Source organism: Akebia trifoliata, chromosome 6, assembly GCF_017979445.1.
Source record: "Akebia trifoliata isolate Shusen 1 chromosome 6, ASM1797944v1, whole genome shotgun sequence".
NCBI lineage: Eukaryota > Viridiplantae > Streptophyta > Magnoliopsida > Ranunculales > Lardizabalaceae > Akebia > Akebia trifoliata.
Genome location: NC_141380.1, coordinates 27,119,303 through 27,145,447, shown reverse-complemented (window position 1 = coordinate 27,145,447; position 26,145 = coordinate 27,119,303). Strand labels below are relative to the sequence as shown.

The window sequence follows — 26,145 nt, the reverse complement described above, 5'->3', positions numbered from 1 at the left end:
TGTTTATTTACTTTCTGTTAGCGCGAGGCGCTGTTTACGTTTCCATTTCATTATTTATTTTAAACCGGTTGGCCACAGTTGCATGGTTGGAAACTGAATATCCATTCTCAACCTTATATTGTTAATTTCTCTTTTATTATATATATATATGTAACTATTTTGTGAGCTATTAAAAAGTTTGTGAATGTTTGAAGGGATAATGCATCATATCATCTGGAGTGGTGTACTATTATGGGATGTACGGTAAGGACCACCAAGCTCATACGTGGTATGGGACGCGTATGAGAGTGGAGTCACAATTGGAATCTGGGTTATTCTTCTCTATATTTACCAGTGAACTTGTAATGTAAAGGTGGTCGTATATGAATGGTTTGTATATTTGGGAATCACATGCACGTCTAATAGGCATAGACGAAGATGATTAGTTAGTGATCACTAACAATCTATAGTAGTTGAACGTTCTGACACATAGAAAAAGACCCATTGCTTACAATCACGTCAAACGACCAGTCTGAGCCAGATAAATTGTCCAACAAGTGTGGTAAACAGCTACTTTATTATAAAACATCATATCCCGACTGGGAGCGATCCAGTCGTGAATCTCAACTCTTTAATTCCACTACTCCACCATTGTGTATTATGTATCTGTTGCCTTATTTTGATATATAAAATGAAATGCATATTTAATGTTTTCATTTGATCAATTACATTTGTATAAAAAGAAAATGTTATAGAGATTACTACTGATGATGTAATGTGAGTTTTAAAATGTTTAGTTGCTCATCCCTGACTATATGTACTAGTTAATCGTAGTTTCTTTTGTAAAATTTTACATATGTTAAAATGATTTAGTATGTTTATTCGTTCATATTAGAAGATGTTATTGGCAAAAATTGTTTGCTTTCCTACTGAGTAACCATTGTTACTCACCCTTTCCTTATCTATTTTTTTAGTTTTAGATTCAAAGCTTGGCGAGGCAGGTATAGAAAATAAGTGAAAATCATCTGGTGGGTTAGATAGATAGCCAAAGTTCGTCACTTGGTGAGTATTGGGGTTATACTCCCTAATGGTGTCAATTCCTCCAGGTAGTCTTATGAATTTTTTTAGTGTTAAGACTTCTGTTAAAGTGAGGAGTTTTGTATAATGTTGTATTTTGTTTATCCTTCCGCACTTTGATCTATCGTACATTATTTTATATATATATATATATATATATATATATATATATATATATATATATATATATATATACGCTTTCGTTGGTATTATATGTATATATGCAGGATTGTATGTCGTTTATCAGGTGCTGGTTGAACGCCTTGGATTGCTAACATAAACAGAGGAGATCATGCCGAAATTTCGAGGTGCTACCTTATGCCTCGAGATCTGACATGGAGCTTTGTGTTAGCGTTTGGCGGGACACCACATTAAAAGTTGAAAAAACTAAAATATTGAAGGTAGAGGGTAAAAATGTTACCATATTCCCTAATTAATCAAGAAATCATTGATTTGTTGATTTTATCGACTAACCACTAGTTCAGAGAATTTTATGAAAAATTCGGTGAATTTTGCTACAAAGCCTAAAATCACAATGATTAATTTTCAAAATTACAAAATATATTTTTGATATTGTAATATTCAAAAACTTTTTTGATAATGTTTTAAATTACATATAAGCCCTTTTGATATATGTGAGTTTTCACATGCCACCTTCTAGAAATTATAATGAGAAAAAGGCGGAGAAAAAGATGTTCGAAACCAAAATTTGGGTTGTAACAAATGCCCCCACTTTCCATTTAAATTCAATATAATCATGGTCATTTTGGTTAAAAAATAAAAAATAATGGCTACTCATTTCGGGTACCTTGATGATAACTGGCGAAATCATTTATCAAGTATGGAATCTACTTAGTTACTTTGGATTGGCCAAACAAATTCAGGGCTCAAAGGGATGATATTGTTGAGTTACTAAGGTTTAACACTAACACTATTATTTCCTTTGGCTCTGATGGTGATGATGATAATGAAAGGTGTACTGATGATCAATATGAGAGTGATGATGATGAAGAGAAGAAGAATGTGAGACGACCAATCGTTGAACAAGTGACAACATTATTAAAGGAGGATAATATTAAAGATGAACGTTTGATTGTTGGGGAGATCAAAGATCAACTTCTTCTTCATCTATCCAAGAATAATGAGGATCAGATTTACTAATTATCTCTTAATTAATTAACGTTGCTTCTAGTTTAATTTTACTAATTGTTAATTTCTCGATGGTTAGTTAGAAAGAAAAGAGTCAATGGTTCGATGTTTGTTTGGTTACATGCATTTTTCAATTATTATTATTATTTTTTCTTTTTTAATTTGTTGGTTCTAACTTCTAACTGATTGTTACTTACAGTCTGATGGGGTATTATTGAAATCATCACGGAGGCTTCAATTAATGGAACTCCCTTTCGAGACTCTTAAGGTTCGAATTATTATCTAATATATATGTTACTTTTAGTTAATCCCCAACTAATTAAAACTTTTGTATATCTTTTTAATTAATTATCTTCTGATTTTGATGTAGTAGATAGAAGTTCTCATGCGTAATGGAGTTCCTTTAATTAATTTTCTAATGAATTAATTTTCAGGATACAAACATTGGAAAGGTTGTTAACTCTCTTCAGAAGAAGTACAAATCAGAGTAGATTTGTAATATTTCTCAGACTCTTATCATGTATGATCAAATAAAATATATGATCTTATTATCTCTTTAATTAATTAATAGGTTATACATGTCATGGTACTTAATTTAATGGACTACATTAGTTAATTAGCAAACTCTGCTTCTACTATTAATTCAGTTTTTCAAATTCTTGAGTTGTTTATTGATTTTCAATTTTAAATTTGAATTATGTAGTGGGTGGAGGAAAGTGGAAGACGAATGGATCAATGCTACACCAGCTAGTATATTGGATTGGGTTGTAAATTTTGTTAATAAAATCTCATATGTTGTTGACAAAGAATCTAATTATCAAAATCACTTGGAATATGACAAAAAAGACCTTTATAATACTATCGAGCTCTCTCAGCTTCAGCTTTAGGTAGTACTGATCATAATTTTTCTTCAAATATTAATTATAATTATTCAAAGTACAAATTCATGACTAAATTCTGTTTTTGTTGTGTGCGATAATAAGAATGACGATGAAATGATAGACAATAGTAATAAAAAGAATGATGATCATGATCATGGTCATGAGAAGAATGTGAAACGAGTGACCACGACATCAAATAATGAGAGTTTGAATATTGTTAGGGAAGTTCTGAGGATCAAAGAACATCTTCTTCTATCCTATAATAAAGATGAGGTTTGTCTCTTTACAAATATACTAACTAATCTATATATCCAAAAATATTCTTCATGTTTGTTTGGTTATAATTTGAAATTCTGTTGTTTATGGATTGAAGTTTGTATTATCTTTTGTCTACATACGTACATAATCTTTCGAGTTTAATTTTTGTTGGTTTTAATTTTTTGTTGATTGTTGCTAATAGTCTAATAATGGGGTGTTGTAGGGATCATTAAAGAGGCTTCAATTGATGGCTATCTCTTTCTAGACTTTCCAGGTTTGAATCCTCAACTAAAACTAAAATTTATGTTACAAACAAATCTTGTTTGTTGATGAGGATTTGTTTTAATTGTATCCATTGTTTTAAGAAATTGGATTAGATTCTCTAATTGAATTCATTTCTTTCTTTCTTTCATTCCTTTCTTTCTTGATGTCTAGAGAAGTTGGTGGACTACTTCTTATACATGCATGGAGTTCCTTTAATTAATTTTTTAATGATTTAATTTGCAGGATACAGAGATTAAAAAGGTTGTTAACTCTATCCGAAAGAAGCACACATCAGAGCAAATTTGTAACATTTCTTAGACTTTAATCATGTATGATCAAATAAAATAATCTTATTATCACTTTAATTAATTACATGTATTTCTTCTATCTATTCTCTTCCCCAACCTACAATTTAATATTTGAATTGATGGATGGATACTAATATGAAATTATTTTCTGATTTACTAATCGAATCTAATATGGAATTATTTCTTTTTACATTATACTTTTGGAATGATTTCTTTAGAGTTTAAGTTAATTTATTTATTTATTTATTTTTTACTTTGAATTGCAGTGAGTGGAGGAAAGTGGTAGATGAATGGATCAAGGTTACACCATCAACTATCACAGTTAGGGATCAACATAAACAACCCTTTGTTCTAAAAATACAACCACCAAATGATCATACAAATGTTCTCATCAACAATAAGGAAAAAACAACAATGGAAAGCATAATAAGATGACGACGGTATAAGAACCTGTTGTGATCAAACCCTCCAAAACTGATGATTCAACGCCGCTATGTTTGGGGCACCACCCCACCATCGACAAGAAGCCGCCACAGGAGGGACCAAATATATTCAGAACTCAAAATAACTCCACCTCTGTTCAACAAGATGTAAGTTTTATATATAATAATAATGAGAATTTTTTTTTTTTTTAGGTTTGAAATTCAACACAAACTTTCTTTACATCTAAAATTTTCATTTGTTCTATTAGAAAACAAAGAATTCAAATGAAGATGTAGCTCTATTACAAAAATTTTGAATCTAGAAAGTTCATCGAAGGATTCCATCATGACGAGAATGGTTAGTGCATCCCCACTTTTAATTTGAATCCCCAAATTATATGCTTATTTTCTTTTTTATTAATATTTATATAACATATTTTCTTCTTATATACAGTTAAGAAGCGAAGGAGGATAAAGATTCTTGAGTTACATGAAATCCCTACAAATGCCCTTGGTCACCCAATTATCCAAGTGAGGCGTGGGAGCCGCAACCAACGTTGGTTCAATGGTCATTGGTTTGCTTACGAAGTGTGTCAAGATTTAGAAGGGCTCATTCATTGACTTGACATAGTTGAGTGTCATCGATGCAATTTCATTATAGACAGGATTGACATCTTTTGTCATTCTAAATCTATGCATATCCCAAGGCAAATGATCTATAGTTTTGTAACCCGGGGGTGCGTATGTCAAAGAGGGGCGTCAGAAAATCATTATACAAATAAAAAATATGACAACATATAGCCAACGAAAGCATCAGAAAATCATTATACAAATAAAAAATATGACAACATATAGCCAACGAAAGCAACAAGAATTGGATGCCATATTAAGGACCAAAATTTTAAAATCTTATTTCCTTGCTATGGTGGTTATTTTTCTTTTCTACTCTCAAAACTTATTTCCAAAAATGGTAAAGTATCGTTTTTGGAATTAATTGAAATAGTGCACCATTTTGAGAATTCATCGATTTTTGTGCTCATTTTGATAATTTTCTTTTTTTAAAAAAAAAAAAAAATTGTCTCATTTTTACTTGAATAAATTTCCACACACCCTACTGTCTTATGTATTGTGTTGCATGAGAATTTGAGTTCTTTATTCTCTCTTTTTCCCTTTAGTGATAATTACCATGAGGACTTTAGGTTTAAAGAAAAATTGTTTTTACTAGCTATTGCTCGTAAGTGATATAGTGTGGAAGCACTGCATGAATTCCTATTGGAATCTGTACAATAGAAGGAGCAAGAAGTCGATTTTCAGCTGCTGTAACTCTACGTACATTACCTCCCTAAACATGGAATCTAACTTCTTGTTTCCTTTCATGGCTATTTTTACAATTTGTCCATTCCCAAAGGTCAATGAGTGTTGAATTATGTTCGTATGGTCAGCTAAACAAATCTTCTTATAATATTGAAAATGTAATAAGAATGACTTATCAAATCCTATAAACTATGGGGTAATATACATCCATTAATTCTCACTAAAGTTCGAACTTGTAGTAATAACTAAGTCAAAGAATCAAGCAATCTTCATCTCTGGTAATTTCTTGTTTGTCCTTTCTAGCAACATTACATTATAACAAAGGACCAATTGAATTGTTCATGTTATAAAATTAGGGATTTTTCTCAAAAGATGGGCAACTTATGTCCAAATTCCGATTTTGGTACATTGTTCATTTTAATTCCCAAAATATGCATTTCGAGTGAATTCGTCACTTTGATAATCAATGAATTTGTTGGTATATCTAAGAATTTGTAGATATTAAAAGTGACCAACTTTCGAATTCTTAGATTATAAATTGGGAATTTCGTCATATTCAACACAGGTAATGGAGATTCAACCATAAAAAATAAATTAAAAAAAAGAAGAAAAAAAAAAAGAGTAGCTATTGCCACACCAACTTTTGCTAATGCCACCCCAAGATTTGTGCTATTTCATTTGTGATTTATATATGAATTGGGGTGGTGTCAACAAAAGTTGGTGTGGCAATAGTTGCTCTCATAAAAAAATTGTACCCTATATTTATAGAGGGTAGTGTTCTTTTGACAAAATCCTAGATAAAATTTTATCTTATATGACTAAAAAGTTTCGGAATGGATTGATTTTTTGTGAGGATGATCTTTATAGTCAATAGATCATCCTCACAAAAATCAGCCAATGAAAAGTGATTACAAACTAACGGTAAAAATTAACGGTTCACGATTCTTCATCTTATAAATTAGGATTAGAAATTTCAGAATTTACTGTTTTTTTGTGAAGATGATTTTCTTATCATAGAGATCATCCTCACAAAAAATCAGCCCATTTTAAAAATTTTAACCTATATAAGATAAAAGGATTTGTCTATAATGTTGTCTAGGATTTTGTCAAAAAAAGGTCACCCATATATAAATAATTAAATATGGCATGTTTGATTGCACAGTTGTTTGAGAGTACAAGACAACGTGAAAAGGGGTGGAAAATCATTTTCCACAGAAAGAGATTTGTCGCTAGAGATGGCCAAAATTTTCTGACCCCTCTCGCCTAAGAAAATGATTTGCCGTACTATATGGAATTCAAATCTCATAAATGCCCTCATTCTTCTATTTAAACTTCATACAAGCAGGGTCATTTTAGTCAAAACAATAAAATTGCAAACTAACGACCGTATAAACAAGGAGGTTAAAAAATCGTTAGTGTCCTCGGTCTCATGCCATCTAAGAATTTAACCAAAGAAAAGAAGCACTTACTAACTAAGTAGGATTTCAAATCTTACTAAGGATGTTTGAGCTCGAATGGATTATCATATTGAAAAGGATGTTGAATTAGAGAATATTTCCCCCTTTATTTTAGGTAACCACAACAACCAATGTATTAGAAACCCCTGATTAGATTGCAAACAGATTTTCAACTTGACTCTTAGCACCCCTCAACAAAGATACATTAACTTGTATATAAAAATTAGAAAAATACTCCTACCATAGAAACTATTCAATTTTTTATAAGTATTTTTTTTTTTTGGTTTTTTGCTAACCCAACCACTACTAATCTCAGGGAGGACTACCACAGTAACCCACCGCCAAATAATCATAAATAAATAAATAAAAAATGATAATAAATTCAATTTTTTTTATAAGTTCATATATATGTTAAAGTAAGAAGTATTACCATGCTGCTATTAATGGGTGCATTTGCATAAATTTATATGTATAATTGGTCCCAAAACTTTCCTAATAGTTCCCACATAAAGGCTTGGACAACGACAGGTTAGTTTCAACTGGCTTCATACATCTTACAAATTGTAAGAATTATATTTCCTAAGCATCCATCATCCAATAAACTTATGCCATAAGTATCCTAGAAACATGAGAGCATAAGATGAGGGTATTTAAGTCATTTTTCATTAATCTACTAAGAGAGACCAAGGAGCAAGACGTCAGTCTAAAAATTATTCACAAAAAGGTAAGAGGGTTATGTCTAAATCACCAAATATTTAATAACTAGTACTTAATAATCTTTATAAATAAAATCCACAAAGACAAATAAGAATCCAACAATCTTAACTGTCACAATTGTCTAGCACATATACTAAAGCTTGTCTGTGCAAAACTTTTCTTCTTTGGCTGCCCAACATTTTCCGGCATTTGAGAGTGCCTGTTTCACAGGATTCACATCAGGCTGTAAGCATTGTGAAATGTTAGTGCATTTAAGTTGGTGCTTGTCCCGACTCCAATGTCAAACTGGTCTTCAGTGAATTCATCATATCGACTAGTGTAGTCTTTCTGTGCGTGTTAGAATTTAATTCAGTAGGATTCATGTTAGACTGTAAACTACTCACATCGCGTTGTGACAACGTAATGTTTGCCTGTTGGGGTGCAGTTGCAGTATTTTGTTGCAATGAACTTTGTGGTGCTTGTCCTGATTCCAACGTCAAACTAGGTTGCATTGAACTCATCATATTAGATTGAGTACTTTGAACCCCTAAAGGGGTTGCTAAAGGAGGCATGGAACCATGTTGCATGTTTGTCGCAGCAGTGGACTGCATGTCAGTTGCTACAGAATTTTGCAAGTTCATTGGTTGCATCTGTGGGTTCATCTGGTTGTCGTGCTGAGTCAGCAAGATTTGAGATTGTGGTTGTGACTGTTGCTGCTGTTGCATGGAGAGCGGGTGGCTGCAAGATGACTGAAGTTGTTGCTGTTGTTCTTGAAGCTGTGAAGGAATAATCTTTCTGGGCTTCTGATTATTTAGAAAAGTAACAAGCTGCTTCTCATAATGACCGAGCTTCTCCCTGAAAACAGGTGGAATATTACTCTTGGGCACTTGTAAAAATGCTATAATGCGCTCCAACATGATCTTCATCGTTTTGAGCTTTTCGATTTGTTCTTTTGATTGCTGTGGAAGAGTGTCGGTCTGCCAAACAATGAAAGCTTATAGAATTAAGCCAATAAAATAAACTATAAAAGATTTGAAAATTAAATCAATAGTACCTGTTGGCACTTGAGAGTGATCTTTTGGTGTATTTCAGTCAGATCAGATAAATACATTTCCTTCATAGATTTAATCTGTAAAATAAAATAGAAAATTTTTCTAATGTAAGAACCTACATATATTAAGGTGTTACACATGTTCCCTATAATTAATACCTATGGAGTCTGGGCTGGCAGAAGCTATACTTGCTCCCCCACTCAACATGGGTCACATGGACCGCTCTTGAATCAACCCAGTTTTCATTATCCAAAAGGGACACAATCCATTTTTATGTAACAAAATACATGCATCATATCATATTATTATTTTAAATTATTTTTTCCTTGTAGAAAATATCTATAAAATTTGTCTTTATCAAAATATATATATATATATATATATATATATATATATATATGGTCAGGATCATGGGCCATATGAAAAAACATATGTAAAAACAATGTAACATTAATAGATTTTCAAAATATGGGTTAGAAGTTTTGGATTGGGCTAATTTTTTGTGAGGATGACCTCTATGATGGGAAGATCATCCAAAAAAAAAAAAAAAAAATCAGTCCAATCTGAAACTTCTAACCCCATTAAAAGTGATTTAGAATGTGGACTGTCGATTTTTTGCCAATTTTTTTCAATAATTTGTAAATCACTTTTGATGGATTTAGAAGTTTCCGATTGAGCTGATTTTTTGTAAGGATGATCTTCTCATCATAGTGACCATCCTCACAAAAAATCAGCTCAATCCAAAAGCTCTAACCCATATTTTGAAAAGCCATTGTTTTTACATATGTCCCTTGAACCACCCCCATATATATATATTATACATTTCATATTTGTTTTCTAGACCTTTGGACAAATGGTTTTGAGATGTATTAAGGACCGTTGGATTTGAGTATTTCTGTCAAGGGCTTGAAATCAATGTGTATCACATATGGTCCTGGTTCATGATAAAAATGCCCATATCCAATGGCTACAAATCATCAATTGCGTTGATTTTAAGTGTATACATCCATAATTTTCAGTGGGCCCAAAAGTGTGCCAAGTTGAATTATCGGGATGTGGGCATGGAATATTTAATGACCCTGGATTATGAGTTATGACAGCATTGCCCTTGATTTATAATATTATAAAATTGCAACCTAAATCAGAAAGAAACAATGACTATACATACAAACAAGTTAAAGTGAAATATAAAAGAAGTAAGAAATCACCTTTTGATAAATCTCTTCTTGCCAGTCACCGGCATTTGCATGGTTTGTTTGAGCTGTAGAATCGATAGATGCTTAAGAGAGACGAGACAGAAATAAGAATTACTAACTAATGCTTCCATCAGCAAAAGAACATTGTTTCCAAAAGGAAAGAAGAAACATTACATGCACAATTCAAGACTACTGCATTAGTTGTTGTTGGGTTTTTTTTTTTTTTTTTTTAAATTAAAGGGAGGAGGAAACATTCTATGCACAAAACAAGAATAACTGAAGGCTTATAATACTGCAATAACATAAACAAGTGATTTGCATCGATTGGGAGCGCGGAAACAAAGCAGACAAAGCTACTCTAATCATGAAGAAAAAGAAAAACAAATAGAAAATTCCAGCACATCACAATGAGACAGAAACAGGTAGGTAAGATCTATTATTGTTACTATTTTTTTAAAGATAAAAATTTATTAGAAAGAAAGAAACCAAGAGGCCAGGAAGACCTGCCAAATATAGAAACAACACGGACAGAACTTAATCTCTAGGGGCAATCCCTAAAGGACTAAACGAATTCCTAATTGGAAGTAGGAGATCACTTTTAATATATTCTCTTTTTTTTTTAAAATTGATTCCTTTGTCACTAATTACTAATTACTACTTCATCAGAAATCAATAGATGCTAAAGAGAGATCAGACAGAAATAAGAATTACTAATTACTACTTCATCAGCAAAAGAACATTATTTCCAAAGGAAAAGAAGAAAAATTATATGCAATAATTCTAGACTACTGCATTAGTATTTTTTTTTTTTTGTTTATAAATAAAAATATTATTAAAGGGAGTGGGAAACATTCTATGCACAAAACAAGAATACCTGAAGGTTTTGATTGTTGCAAGAGTGAGGGCTGAAGAATATTCCCCTGTTGGAACTTCTGCCTCAAAATCTCCAGTTGCAACTGCTCCTGCTGCTGCTGATGCATATATTGCAAGTTGGAACTTTGTCCGACATCATTTTGCATGGTTGACTCAACACCAGCATTTTGAATGTTCAGAGATGACAGCTGTGTCCATGCTTGAGCCTGATTTGGTAAGGGAATCGGCAGTTGCACTTCGTTCGGCACTTGAGACTGCATACTATGAGGTGCTGCAATTTGGAATATAGATTTAAAAAAATATATTAAGAAACAAAACACAATAAATCATCTGAATCAAAAAATTGAGGTGTAACATAATGAATAAACAGTAAATCAAATTTCATAATAGGCATCACATGAATGATGATTGGACACAAGAAATTCTCATGGGAAAAGGGGAAACCATCTTTCTTGAATAAAAACAAGCAAGCCAACACACCTTTCAGATATTGCAGAAATTCAAAAACAAAAAGTTAAATATTTAACAATTCTAAAGGAAGTAGATGACGATCCTGATATGCATTCTAGTAAAAACCTTCATTAACTAGATGAACAACTTGTAAACACCCTAAATTGTCCAAACTCAAAGCAAGATCAAATCAAAGACCTTGTAGGCCACTAGGGGGAGGTTCTTTTTTTTTTTTTTTTTTAATATTTAAAAAGTCCGATCCATGGGGTCGACTAAAGTCCTACACCATGTATAGGACGAAAAGTCCAACTTACTGAATCAGACCTAGCATATTTTTGTTAATAAGAATTCTGGTCCCCACCTACCAATTGGCCTTTAAAGCTTGGGTTTATTATAATTAAAACATGTGGCATCCTCTAATTTGTTTTTTAGCAACAAAATGAAATATCTAATGAGGGTTTTTATTACTTTAACCTCTTTGCTTAGTCTAATCTCAAGTCCACACATGCAGCTGGGACTAACTTTTTTGCCCCCACCTTCATTTAAAAACTCTTCAATAAAGACTCGGTTTGTAATGCGAATAAAAAGATATCCTAGGTTAGTTTGGAAATTAGTAAGTTGGACCTTTAAGTCATCAAAAGTTCTCTAGAGAATTTCAATGGGAATTTACCACCTTAACCTTAATTTGTTAAGGCGCATGGGGGGTAAATTTCCATTAAAACCTCATTGTTAAGGACAAGTCCATGCCACTCCAAAGACATCTCTTACAATTATTCCAAGTTTGAGGGATTTGGACCATTTTATCATGTAAAAGATTTCTCTAAAACCTTGAGACATTTACCATTCCATCCCTTGATTGGTAAGAGACAAGGAGTGGTAAATTACCATCAAGACGCCATTGTGGAAGGGTATTTTGAGTCCATACTCATCAAAAACCCCATTGTGGGAAGGTAGTTTGAGTCCAAACTCTTGGTTTAATTGAAATTAAGTGCAAATTGTGATGTGTAGATCATTATATCCAAAGATCCCGCAAAAGGCCTATAAATAGAGGGGGGTCTCAAGGCTACAAGAAGAAATTCTCTAGCCAAAGAAATTCTACAAAAATCCCAACTCTCTTCCCTCATCCTCTTGAACTCTCTACCATAAGTCTTTGAAGAAGAAGAAGATGATCAAGAAGAATTTCAAGGCAACTGAGGCAATGTGCAGTGTAATCTAGACATCTTTTATAAGAATTTCTCTTAATCCTCTCTATTTCTTTTGTTAACTTAGAAGCCTTATGTACCCCCCCCCCCCCCTCTCCACCACCTTTGTCCAAATTAACTGGTCAAGCCTTATTTGGGGATGTCTTCGAGCAATGGACCCAGAAGAAGATGGAGGAACCTATTTTTTTTTTTTTTTTAATTCATGCATTAAACGCAAGATGAACAAACCGGGTATCTCTCGCTAGAGATAGACAACTTTTACCTTGTCAAGATAAAAGAATCCACCATGTGGAAAATTTGCATTCATGTTTCATTCATAAGGGACGAAGCTAAAAAAGGGATTCTTCTATGAGATTGACTTCTTTTTTACATTCACCAAATCATTTCTCTCATAAATAACGTTATTCATATTTCATTTTCTTGCATTTCCACCGCATAACACATTTGTCACATTAATGAGATTATGTTGCTAAAAACAGTGGATAAACCCCAACAATTGATTAACTTAGGACTAATGGCTCTCAATTATGAGAAAAGTTTTCAAGTTGATTATAAATGGAGAAGAACCATCTTGAAGTTAACTTCTTACCCACTAAAGGGCAGAGCAATCTATGGAGTAGTTTAAGAGTTATCACATAAAGAAAAGGCATATGTCGGTGCTGACATAAAGTTGGGGATGACAGCTTTCCAAGGCTATAAATCCCTAACCAAGACTTTAAATGGGTTGGTTCTTTTTATTTAGAACCACCTTGAAGTCTAGTTCATCCAAGTAAAAATCTCTATGGTTGGAGTTGATTTGCTTGGATTTTGATAATGATTTTTACCCATGATCAGATTGCTGAAATTTTCATGTATTTAGGTTCAACCATGTCCTATTTTACATTTGCATTCAAAAGAATTTTCCATGCGCTTCCCTTGCTTTTTTAAGTTAAAACCTAAGACTTGTATTGAAAATCAACATGGTTCTCAGATAGAACCTACACTTTGTCTCTACTCTACATACCATCTCAAGTTTTTAAAATCTTTTAAAATGGCCAAGTTCCTAGGTAACCATCATTTTGATGGGGAGAGTAGGGTGTTTAACACCTTACCCAAATCTTTTTGGTTTGATCTTTAGGAGTCACTTTCTTTAAGAAAAACATTTTCAAAAGAAATTTCTGTTTTTGGTGGCCATTCAGCCCCCAAAAAACTCATGAATTTAAGCGACTCCTAAACCCTAGTAGTTTGAATTTTCTTACATGAAAATTCTCTATCTATACAACTAACTCAGAGTTTATTGTGTTTGCTAAGCATATTTGTCATGCATGTTAACTTTAAAATGAAAAACATAAGAAACGAGTATGTTGTACAAACATTCATTTGTTATATGGGGTAAAAGGCAGTTAACTATTTCATGTTGTTTCTTGTTACCTGGATCTGGGGGCTTCTGGTTACTAACAACAAAGATTGATGGTAAGGAATCAGGCACACCACTATTCTGTGATTTTGTCTCCATTGGCAGCAACTCCAGTGATATTCTCTGTTGATAATCGGTCTGAAAAGTAGGAATTTAGAATAATTATAGTCCCTGAACATTGAAAGCTACAATTTAAAGACCTAAGAAGCTAAAATGATAACCAATGGAACTGACAACAAGAGAAATGATGCTGGCACATGCAGAGATGAAAGAGAATTTCCTCAAGATGCATCAAAGCCCACCTTCCATCTTCAAATAATAGATGTAAGGCAGATGGCATAATGTTGTAAACAATAAAATTGAAAAACTCGGTAGACCAGCAAAGATTATTCTCCATAGAGAATGATTTCAAGCATGCAAATCTATGGCCACCAAAATGGTGAGTGTTTAATACCCCACCATAAACACATTTTTGTAGGATTTTAATTTCCAAAGGACTCAACAGAAAAATCCGTGTTGAAGAAAATGTATCGTATCATTGAGTGTTCTCGCACAGTATTATCTTTGGTAATCATTGATAGGAGTAAATATTGCTTTGATCGAGAGATGTTGGGATAGAAAAAGTTCAAAGCACATAAAAGAATGACATAAAAAACAATGAAAACTCTTTTAATAAGTCAAATTTTATTAGGAAAAATTGACGGTCGAGGTGACCAACCCAAAGAAACAAAATACACCAAAAAGGAAAACAAGAGCACCCGTTCAGGACACAAAAAACCTATAGCCTATTATTAGTCCCTGAGATTATTCTTTGATAAGTATACTATTTATTAAAAAAGTACACACAAAAAAAAACTCCGAAATACTTGAGCATAACAGCCCAACTTCAAGGAAATGCTAACCAGCCTAAATTTTACACCAAACAAATCTAAAACCCAAAAAAGAAAAAATATATCCTGGAACAAGCTTTTTGTATCTTCGAAGACCCTCACATTTCTTTCTTTCCAAATAGCCCAACGAATGGCAAAAAGGAAAATGCTTCACAAAGACCTCTCAAATGCAAAAAAAGGCGAAGTTAAGCAATGACCAGCTTCTCAAATAGAGAGCAAAGCGTCTTGGGAAGACAAACGTGAATCCTGAATAAGTCAAAGACGTGGGACCAAGCCTCCCCCCATCAAGCTTGGGGTGTAAGAGAAGATAATCAACTGATTCACCATCAACCTTAACATGGTACAAAAATTTGGAATAAATGGGGCCTCCTATTGACATAATCCATTGTAAGAATATTTACCCAAAGCCATAATCCAAATGAAAAGTGAGTCTTTTGAAAGAACCCTCAGCCCCAAATTGCTAATGTAAGAAAGGACGGTAACGACGCCTAACAAAGAAATCGACAAAAATACATGAGCGAGAAAACCTCGATCGTACTTCCTTTCCACACCTAACAATCATCCTCGTCACTGTAAGGGAGTTCTGAGGCGACACAAACACTAAGCCTAGATATAAAATCCAGCTCTCAGTCATTGAATTCCCTCCTGAAATCAAACCATACGAAGAACAAACCAACTCATTATCCCCCCAAAAAAAAACCTCGCCCCAAATTTTGCTGAAATTACCTCCCTCCAAATACTGTCATGATCGCTCTACTCCCCAATATTACAAATTCATTCCATCTAAATAGTAAATCTTCAAAAAAGACTCCTCTAACCTCCTCAAAAGCTTTGCAATAGAAAAAAAAAAAAGAAATAATTAACCCTGGCTTCCTTTTGATAAGTTTGCTCTTCGGGACACCTTGCCTCCTTTTTTCTCATAGAATTTTATCTTATCAAAAAATAAATTGATGGTGCTCATCAGGCACTAAGTTGATCTCAAAATCGTGACTCATTATCCATATTTGACTGATGATACATATGAATAAATACCAATGCAACCCACAAGTAGACCCCATTTTGAGTGTATCCCCATCACATTTTTCTTAAAGATCAAATCGGATCCTAGAATTAAAAATATATCCAAACCAAATCGGATCATGACACAAGCTATGAATCTTACCTGAATCAAAGTCGGATAGAATCCACTCAATACATATTTAAATTATATTATAACCAAAGATCCAAATTCAAGGTGACTCTCAAGTGCCATTTGATGTTCTAGTCAATCAGCAGTTCGTTGTGGTATGGCATGAAATGAATCAAACCTAGATCAGATCCATACGAATCCAAAACCTAAAGCTAACTTCATAAGGGTCAATTTGAATCTAGATGTGGACCCAATTTGAGTCCTCTTCTTTAGATCAAATCCTTCCCACGCCATTACAACCATGGACACATTCAAGTTGAATCAAAATCAAATGACGGCAAATGGTTATAAGGACACAAATGGTTTTGATGCCTAGATTCAGTTATTCGAGCATATAATCCATACCTCAACTTTCATCCCTTTCAACCATTCAATTAGCACTCCCTAGATCAATATTTAAAACAAATAAACAATTTAGATGAAAACCGCCAAATAACTCTGGATCATGTTGAATATCGGAAACTGATTCACTTACCGTTGAAGAAAAATGACAAAACTATATTGAAAAAAGGATATATCACTAATAATAATTAAGGGAAAAAGTATACTAGTAACAGTATGATATATTATTTTCCAAATATACTTTTCCCTGGCATGCAAATATTCCATGTAATGACTTCTTTTCCACAAAAAAGCACATGCAATGAATAGAAACTTTGATCCAAATATTCCTTTTTGAAAAAATTATTCATAAATATCATAAAAAATTACAAATATAACAAACTTCTGAAATTGCTTCCACTTTAGAAAGGACTTTAAATTACACATAATAATATTCAATAATAATAAAAAATTGCACATAATATTCATTCATTAATATAAATGAATTATTATAACATAGGTATCTATATCATCTTTCTTTCTTTTTATCAAGATAATTCTATTAAGAGAAGGAAAAAAAACAAGGGGGGTCGAGAGGACCAACCCAAACCAAAGCAAAGAAACAAGGCAAAAAGCAAGACAACAAAGGACAGCGAAAACTCTCACGACAACGAACAAATCCTATCCCATCTCACAACAAAATCTTCAAAGAAGACCCCCTTAAACACTTTATAAAGTTTGCTCCAAGAAAACATGAGCTTCAAAATAGAAAGAACTAAACCCTCCAGCGTAAATTCTTTTCCTTCAAAAATGCAGCGGTTGCGATGATTCCAAATACCCCAACAAATTGCGAAAGGAACCAAGAACCAAAGAATCTGTTTAGAAGACAAAAAAGAACCTCCCCACGTCAACCAAGACTCCAAAGCCGACTTGACTGATCTGAGAAAACAACCCTCGATACCAAACAAGGATAAGAAATGCGCCCAAATATGATAAGCCACCCGATAGTGAATAAGTGATCCATCGATTCCACCTGAGATTTGCACAAACAGCATTGATTTGGCGAAATAAAGCCCCTCTTAATAAACTGATCCAAAGTTGCCAGTCTCCCCAAGGCTGCCATCCAAAGAAAAGTCGAAATCTTTGGAGGAATCTTACCACCCCAGACAAAAGAGTGAGGAAAGGACGAGGCTGTGCTATGAGCGATACCATCATACAAAGACTTGACTGTAAACTTCCCATCCCTAGTACCTACCCACTCTCTGATGTTCTGAAGAGCTCTCCATACAACTATTCTCCACCAAAAAGAGTAATCTCCCAAGATTATCCACCTCCCAATCGTTAAAAGATCTTCTAAACTAAAAATCCCAATTAATCCCCCCATTCTCAAGACTTCTGAAGCACGAGATAACTTAATTTTTTTTCAACGACAAAGCAAAAAGGTTAGGGAAACAATCCTTAAGAGGACCATTCCCACACCACCAATCCTCCCAGAATCTCACCTTACTCCCCCTCCCCACCTTACATTTCACTCCTGTCTTCAGATACGGAAGTCTTCTAAGAATACCTTTCCACACCCCCCACCCCGACGCACTTTTAGCCGGACCACTCTCCCACCCATTCACGTCCACCCCATACTTATTCACAATTACCTTCCTCCAAAGACTCCATCCCTCCTCCCCAAACCTCCAAAGCCACTTCCCCAGTAAAGCTGAATTCATGTAACCAAAGTTGCGAAAACCCAGTCCCCCATTTTTCTTTGGCAAGCATAACTTTCTCCAACTCACCCAATGATGTTTTCTTGAGCCCTCTTTTTCATGCAACAAAAAGTCCCGACAAATTCTATCCAATTGCACTTCCACATTCCTAAGAAGGGAGAATAACGAAAATGTGTAAATAAGAATACTAGCCCAAACACTTTTAATAAGAGTGATCTTCCCCCCTTTGGATAAAAGCTTAACTTTCCAAGAGCTTAATTTCTTTCTCATCCTTTCAATAACTGGCTCCAAATCTCTTTACTATTGTAACCTATGCCCAAGAGAAGCCCCAAATACGTGGATGGAAGAACTCCTATCTAGACTCCTAACAAAGCCGCCGCCACCTCCACCCCTTCTACGTCTCCTACTCCGAACCACCCTCTTACGAAGATTGACCAAAATTCCAGAAATTGCCTCAAAGCACCTTAGCATACCACTTAGAAAGTTCAATTGTCTCGGTGAATGATCCAAAAAAATTAAGGTATCATCCGCAAACTGTAGGTGAGAAATCACATGCCCTCCCACCCTGGTGGAAAAACCAATAAGCTCCCCCTCCACCACTGCCTTGGACAACATCTTTCCCAATAACTCCATAACTATTACAAACAAAAAGGGAGACAACGGATCTCCTTAGCAAAGACCCCTAGAACTTCTGAAATAACTTGTTGGGGATCCATTAACCAAAATCAAGAAAGTCCGAGTAGAAATGCATTTCATGCCATTCTCCTCAACAAATACTTGACCAAATTCCAGTTCACATGATCATAGGCTTTTTCTAAATCCACTATGCAGACTAGTCCAGGAACTTTAGCTTTTCTTCGCGAGTCAATACATTCGTTTGCGATAAAGCACAAGCAATCATCCATGCCTTATCTAGTTGGGTAAATTAATAATTTATACATAGTTATAAAATAAAAAATAGAATACCAACACTACTTAATATTTTATTTATTGAAACAAGCATTTTACATATTAAACATGCTTACAAATGTAACCCTATCCCCGCTGGCATAGTAGAACCACTCTAAACAAGATCAAAGGAAGCGAGCTGGCGAGACCATTCGACTGATAAGTATATGTAGCTACCCATTTGCGCAGAGCAGTGAAACAAACCGTTGTCCAGTTCATTTCCATTTATGTAGTAAATGTGACTTATTACTCTCATTTTTATGAGAACTATTGTTTTCCAATGACGGGCTCTCAACTCTTTGTGCGTATATGGAAGAAAACATTGGCGATCTTAAGTTTCGCACTGGATATAGTTATTTGTTGTATTTTGAAGACTTAGTGAGTGTATTTTACTACCTCTTTTATATGATTTTAAAAATTTTCCAAGACTGAGATGACTCATATGTGAATCGTCATTCACGCTAACTCATTTAAGATCTAATAAGACTCATCCGATATTTTGAAAATATTGGTTAACTCCAAATAAGCTGGGTTTTGTAACTTTTGATTAAAAAATAATTTATTTTTAGTGATATATTTTCTAAATAAAATATGATCGTGTGACTGAACATCTTCTAATTCACCATATTTTATTAAAGAAAAATGTCATTTTCAATCAAAATACATACTAATAAATAGTTTTAAACAAAGTTAAATTGTTTATCTTGTTTAAAACGATGACTCAGGTGAGTCAACTAGGCATTGGTGGGGACGAGACAAAATATCAAGTTTTAAAACTATGCTATTTAATCATTTCCCACAATTTCAATGAAAATTTCTCAATATTCTTGTCAATTCAAAAATATTTCCATCATTTCCTAAACTTCTACAAATTTCCATACTAATTTAATATTTTCATGAAATATTAACATTTCTAGGCTAACCAAAATAGATGTCGAATTCTAATACCATGGGTTTCTCAAATTTCGTTCTTTGAAATCAAAGCTCTAAATATGAAAGGATTCTACCATTTCCATTACACCATATAGTTTATAATTTTCTTTTAAATTTTCCACTCCTATAATTATTTATTGGTCAAAACATCCGTGTTAGTATGTTCATATAAGCACACACATAATCAATCATGTCCTAATTAGTTAGATATATTAATAACATATTCATATGCATTAAAAACATAAAAATATAATAACCGGTGAATATGGTACTTAATAATTAACCTTGAGGGGTTGGCTTCAGACCGATAAGCGATTAATGCTTGTAGGTCGTGAGTTCAATACCTAGTATGAGCATTAATTTCATAGGGGCCACCATGAGGGCGCACCCTCAATTACGTGGTGCGTTTGATGTGGGGGTGTTGCACGTTCCCCGAGACTAGTCCTTGGAAAAGACCATGGTCTATGAACTAGGCAAAGCCTAGATATGGGCTCAGTCTATTGTCTACAGGGATACTTTCTTTTTTTTTTTTTTTAAGTACTTAATAATTTTTTATTTAAGTGTTTAGCATATTAAGTTGTACGTAGTTAATGTGACATTATTATTCTCGTTTCCATATAGAGTACTACTGTTTTACACTAATGGACTCAACTATTTGCCTATATGTGTAGACAAGCAGACCAAAAACAAACACCCTGAAACTCAAAGCCAATCCTCACTAAGATTACATAATCTATCCCACCTTTCCCGACCTTTTGGCTAAGATCAAGAGTTGCTTATTGTATTTTGAAGACATAATGAGAGTGTTTTAATGCATATTTCATCGTTTCATAGTTTCAATGAAAATTTCATACATATTTTTCTCATTTCCACAATGATTCCATCATTTCCAAAACTTGTATTAATTTTCACACCAAGTAAAATATTTCCATTTCCAAGCTAACCAAAATAGACACTGAAACCGATTCAGCTTATCAGATTTTCTTCTTTAAAATCTAGGCTCAGATCATGATAGGATTACCTTTTTGAAATATTTCTCCTTGATCACCTCTGTTTTGTTATTTAATGAAATTTGTACTTATCAAAAAAAGAAAGACAAACAGAGTAAAAACAAAATCCAAAAGACAAGCTCCTTTAACTCCAAATGGAGTTTATACAAAGAGAAGATAAGGGTTAATATTTCAAGGATCGCCTCTAGGTATGAACTTTCTTGTAAACGCCCAAACATATCTAAGTATAAAATCCTCCCTCTAAAAATAAAGGTCCTGGAATAACAACTTGGAAAAGAGAAAGAATATATTGGGGTAGGATCCATTGAATACGAAAGACGTTGAAAAGTGAGACCATATTGCATTTCCTATCTCGCAAAGCATGAGCAAATGATTTGACATTTTCACCACTTGTTTTTAGCAGATAGAACAAAAATCTAAAATAACGATCCTACGCCTATTAGACTACCAATAGTGAAGATCTTGTTCAACACTGCAGTCCAAAACAAGAAAGACATCTCTGAAGAATTTGAACCTCCCAACGATAAACATGACAATCTGGAATTAGGAGTATCCCGCAAGAAGTACAATGCTTTAATTAAGAGAACTTCATCATGGCTCTTCTTCCAAATAGGTTTGTAACAGATGTTACCCAATCGTTGAAGATTGTTCTAAAGTAAAGTCCTAGGATCTTTCCTCAACTGTCCAAACCAAGAACATTTCCCTGGCTATTTTTTCTTATTTGAAATACTGTACAGATCAGGATATTGAAGCATATGGGGTGAGTCACAAGTCACAATTCAAATTAAAAAAAACAATTGATAGATGCAATATAAACTTTCATTAATAAATAAATTTACAAGTTGTACCCTCCCAAAAGCTAAGGAAACAAGGTCAATATGTATATTGAATCTATGTTTGAAGCATGTGACCAACTAATAAATACATCAATCATGGTTATATATGCAAAAATGGGTTTAACTTGTCCAAAAAAGGTTTAAATAAGTAAACTAGCATTCTGGAAACACCCATATTGCAGAGCAAGTAAAATAAATATTCCACAGAACAGTCAATAGAATAACAAGTTGATAAGAACAAACACGTCAATGTATGGGTAGCAGCTTGCAAGCAAAAAAGCAATACAAAGTACAATTACAGAGAGAATACACCATCTTGAGTGGTGGATGTACCTGGCTTGTGGCAGCAGAGTAAATATTTTCCTCTAACCCTACAGCAATTTTCTGATGTTCAAGTATTCCCTCAGGGCCGGAAATGGGAAGGTGCCTCTTTAAAGTCTCCATTCTGTACATGTGAAACAATTAGTTTTAATAGGTTTAAGAGATGGGTGGGTGCCACAGAGAAGCCACTAAAAGAAAACAAAAATTCTTAAAAGGCAAACCTATATTCAGGTGCCTGAGTTACAATAAAATGTCTGAAGTAAACTGATATTCGATGGAAGTAATTGGATTACACCAAACCCTCAATAGTGCTTAAAAATTATTAGTAGAGCTTTAAATTAGTATTGTATATTGTATTCTACATCTTAGAGATACAAACAATAAGTTCCGATATGTGAATCCTTGAGAACAACATGATTAACCTACCAGTTTGCAAAAGCTCCCTTTTATACCAAGGCTTTAGTGTTCTGATTGCACAAGCATGCTAGCATAACATGGGGAGTGTTTAAGACTAAAAGCAGAATCACACAAATGCTAATCAATGTCACAGTAACTAATTCATCATGTGTTGATCATGCCAAAATTTGAAAAATGCCACTCCTTGGCCAACTAACCCATTGAATGTTGTTTGGCCCACCCCTTGTTGAACCTACACACAAGAAAATCAACATACTGAACTTGGTGGTGTAGGTTCATTGGGACTTGGCCAAAATATTCATGGAATCAATTTTTGCACAAAATAGTGTCACGTAGAACTATCTGGCATGACCTAAACACAAGGCAGGTATTAATCACTGGTCCCAGTGGTCCCTTTCATTGTATCGATAAAATGGATACCAACTTGCCAAAAGGAAATGTAATGATGTTTCTCCATTTTATCGACCCTACAATTTACACCCTGATGTGTCATGTATGTCAAATATTTTCTTAGGTATTTTTTTGGTTTCTGAATATTGAATAGATTATCAAATAGGAAATCGAGTAGACCTATCTCATATGGAGAGAAGTAAAGGGAAAAAAACCCACAAACATGGAACCCAACCCAAAACTATGCTTTCTACTAATAAACCCTCTCCCAATTTAAAAGAAATTTCTCAAAGAAACAACTCTTGAAATCCTCAAATTTCTTCACTAGAAAAATATGAGATCCATAACGTTGATAAGGATCGCATGACATAATGCTCCTCATTCCCTACAAAACCACGGCTACTCCATTCCTTCATGGGCAGCCAACTTTGGTAGACTGATCAAAATGACAAAAGGAAATATCCATTGAGTGCCAAAAAAAGGACCAAATAACATAAGCAAAGTCACGATGAATCAGAATAAGGTCATTCGAGGCACATAGAGCATAAGTCAACAAAGCACAAACCTTGAGTAATGATAAGAGCAAAAGCCATATCTTGGACGAAATAAGTGGACCCCAAATTGCGGTGGAAAGAAAATAATACCTCAGATCGTAATCCAACAATTGAAATTTTTTCTTAAGAGTCTATTTGATAGCATGGAAATTCATTTCCTATGGATTTTGAAATTAATTGGAAAATGGGTAGGATGGAAAAACCAAAATCCATTGTTCCATTGCATCTAGAAATACAAGGGAAAAAATAGAAAATGTAACAGAGAGGGGAGGGGAAGGAGGATGACCGACAGTGGCAACAGTGACGACAAGCCTGGCAATTTTCGTCGGCGGCGAAGGTCTGTCTGTTAGTGGTTGGGAAGAAGAAGAAGAAGAGAGACACAACTTAGGGTTTTAATAGAGAGATATTAGGGCTTTAATTTGGGGATGAAATTTGCAGGTGAATTTCATTTTCCCATCCGCAAAATCACGACTATGAGGATAGAATCCTTATCTCTACTTTCTAATAAAATGTTACCATTAATTGGGATAGTTCAATAACTTTCAAAAAAAAATATCAAATTAAACAATCAAATAAAATTCTACCCAATAATCAGAAATCAGTAGAGATAAGATTACATCTTGTTGACGATTCCTTGACGTGAATCAGGTGGAAGTTGAGTTCTCCAATCGACACCATCCATACTAGATTCTCCTTGAGGTGGTCTCCAATTATTGTTCTCGATCAATCCAAAACAAGATTCGATCTCAAGAACACAAGAACAAATTTAAGGAATCAAAACCAGAATAAAAGAAAAATCGAAAGATCAAACAAACAGAGAGACTACTTTACCTGAAGTACTCTGTCAATCTTCGTTGCGTGTACATGAAAATTTTTGACAAAAAAAATCGTAAAAATTATCCTGTTTATAACATGGTTTTTAAACTCGGTACTCCGAATCGTCTCGTTCAGTCCGATACCGAGTTGACTCGGACGATACGTCTCGTCGAGTCGAGTCGTCTCGTTCGACATTGAAACAATGGTTTTTAACCATTTAAAAAATCTGAAAAATTCAGGAAAAATTTAGAATTGATTCCTATTAAAAAATAAACCCCCAAAAAAATATAAAATTAAAAAAAAATAATTCAAAATATACATATCAAAATAAATCAATTAAATATTTACATTGTTACGTTATTTCATTTTCATTGTACAAGTGCATTAAACTTGTTTTCCAAACACAATATTTAAAGACCACCAAACTTACCATCAAAAATATCAATTAAAATACTAATTTCAATTCGATAAAAATCGGTATTATAAAAATTGGACCGACCCTTATTGGAATTGGTTTTTGTTCGATCTCAATATAATCCAAATATATTTCAATTGATTTTCATCATATTATAAGTATGATTTGACATATAAAATACAAAGAAGCAAAATTTCAAAAAATAAAATACAAAGAAAGTTCACAATTATGTAAACAATTGACCTACTTTCTCACATTTTAGTGGATAGGGACACAATTGATCCATATTCCATCCGATATGTTATTGCATCAAATTCTTATTGGATCTAATTTTTATTGGAACTCAAATCTTTAATCCATGTATGAAGTTATCTAATAGGCACAAATTGGATTTTTGATCCATTGACAGCCAAACTATTTTCAGAACCAAAATCTTCAATCTAGATTTGAAATTATCGAATTTTGGACCCATTGATTGTCTTACTATTGAGGGGATCAAAGTAATTTATTATCCTAAGTATCCGATTACATCAATAATTAGCAGTTGAGAAGCATCCTATATTTGCGATTTAGGAAAATGGCCCACAATTTAACGGTGTTGATTCAATGTGCATCATTGGTCCATCACTAATTTCAAAAATATTCGGTAAAACTCGGTTAACTCGGACGAGATTTTGAAAATCTCGTCCGATACAACTCGTTTGTCTCGCGAGTTAACGTAAAATCTATAATGTCTCGTATATCTCGTTTGTATCGTCCCAGTTTTGCGAAAATATCGTTCGAGACGACTCGCATATCTCACACTACGCGGTCGTCTCATGACTCATTGTAAGTTGGTCTCGTTAGACTGCGATACCGAGTTAACTCGGGCGATACGTCTCGGTCTTGGACGAGTTTAAAAACCATGAGTTTATAATGGTTTTAAAACTCGTCCGAGACCGAGACGTATCGTTCGAGTTAACTCGATATTCGGACTAAACAAGACCAACTCAAAAACCTATTTGAGACGTCCATGTATCGTGAGATCAGCAAGACGTCTCAGACGAGATTTTCAAAATCTCGTCTGAGGTAAGTGATATCTAACAATAATGAATAAATCGCAAGACAAACGATATATATCGGACGAGATTTTAGATTTTAAAAATCTTAAAAATGATCTGGCTTATAATGATTGTAAAACTCGTCCGAGACCGAGACGTATCGCCCGAGTTAACTCGGCATCTGGGCTGAACGAGATCAACTCACAAACTTATTTAAGACATCCACATATCGTGAGATAAGTAAGACGTCTCGAACGAGATTTTGCAAAATCTCGTCTAAGACAAACAATACCTAATAACAATGAATAAATCGTAAGACAAACGATACGTATCGGACAAGATTTTCAAATCTCGTCTGAGTTAAATGAGACAA

The 26,145-nt window shown here is 33.8% G+C and overlaps 1 protein-coding gene across 5 annotated transcripts in view; it reads right to left on the bottom strand.

Annotated features, from left to right (window-relative positions):
* The window catches only part of LOC147400577 (mediator of RNA polymerase II transcription subunit 15a-like), a 67,646-nt gene extending 43,119 nt beyond the window's left edge, over window positions 1–24,527 (bottom strand). For 2 of the 5 annotated variants that reach the window (XM_086446269.1, XM_086446270.1), the window contains exons 1-5: window positions 24,333–24,527; window positions 24,119–24,246; window positions 22,153–22,264; window positions 13,989–14,112; window positions 10,928–11,197 (exon numbers count right to left, since the gene is read on the bottom strand). In XM_086446269.1, the coding sequence (XP_086302395.1) occupies window positions 10,928–11,197; window positions 13,989–14,112; window positions 22,153–22,264; window positions 24,119–24,246; window positions 24,333–24,512 (814 nt within the window). In that variant the 5' untranslated portion in view covers window positions 24,513–24,527. Of the gene's footprint in view, window positions 1–7,842; window positions 8,783–8,859; window positions 8,935–10,065; window positions 10,137–10,927; window positions 11,198–13,988; window positions 14,113–22,152; window positions 22,265–24,118; window positions 24,247–24,332 lie in introns of those variants that run through there. The other 3 variants (XM_086446271.1, XM_086446273.1, XM_086446272.1) reach the window with 3 other exon arrangements.
* Between the last annotated feature and the right edge of the window lie 1,618 nt (window positions 24,528–26,145).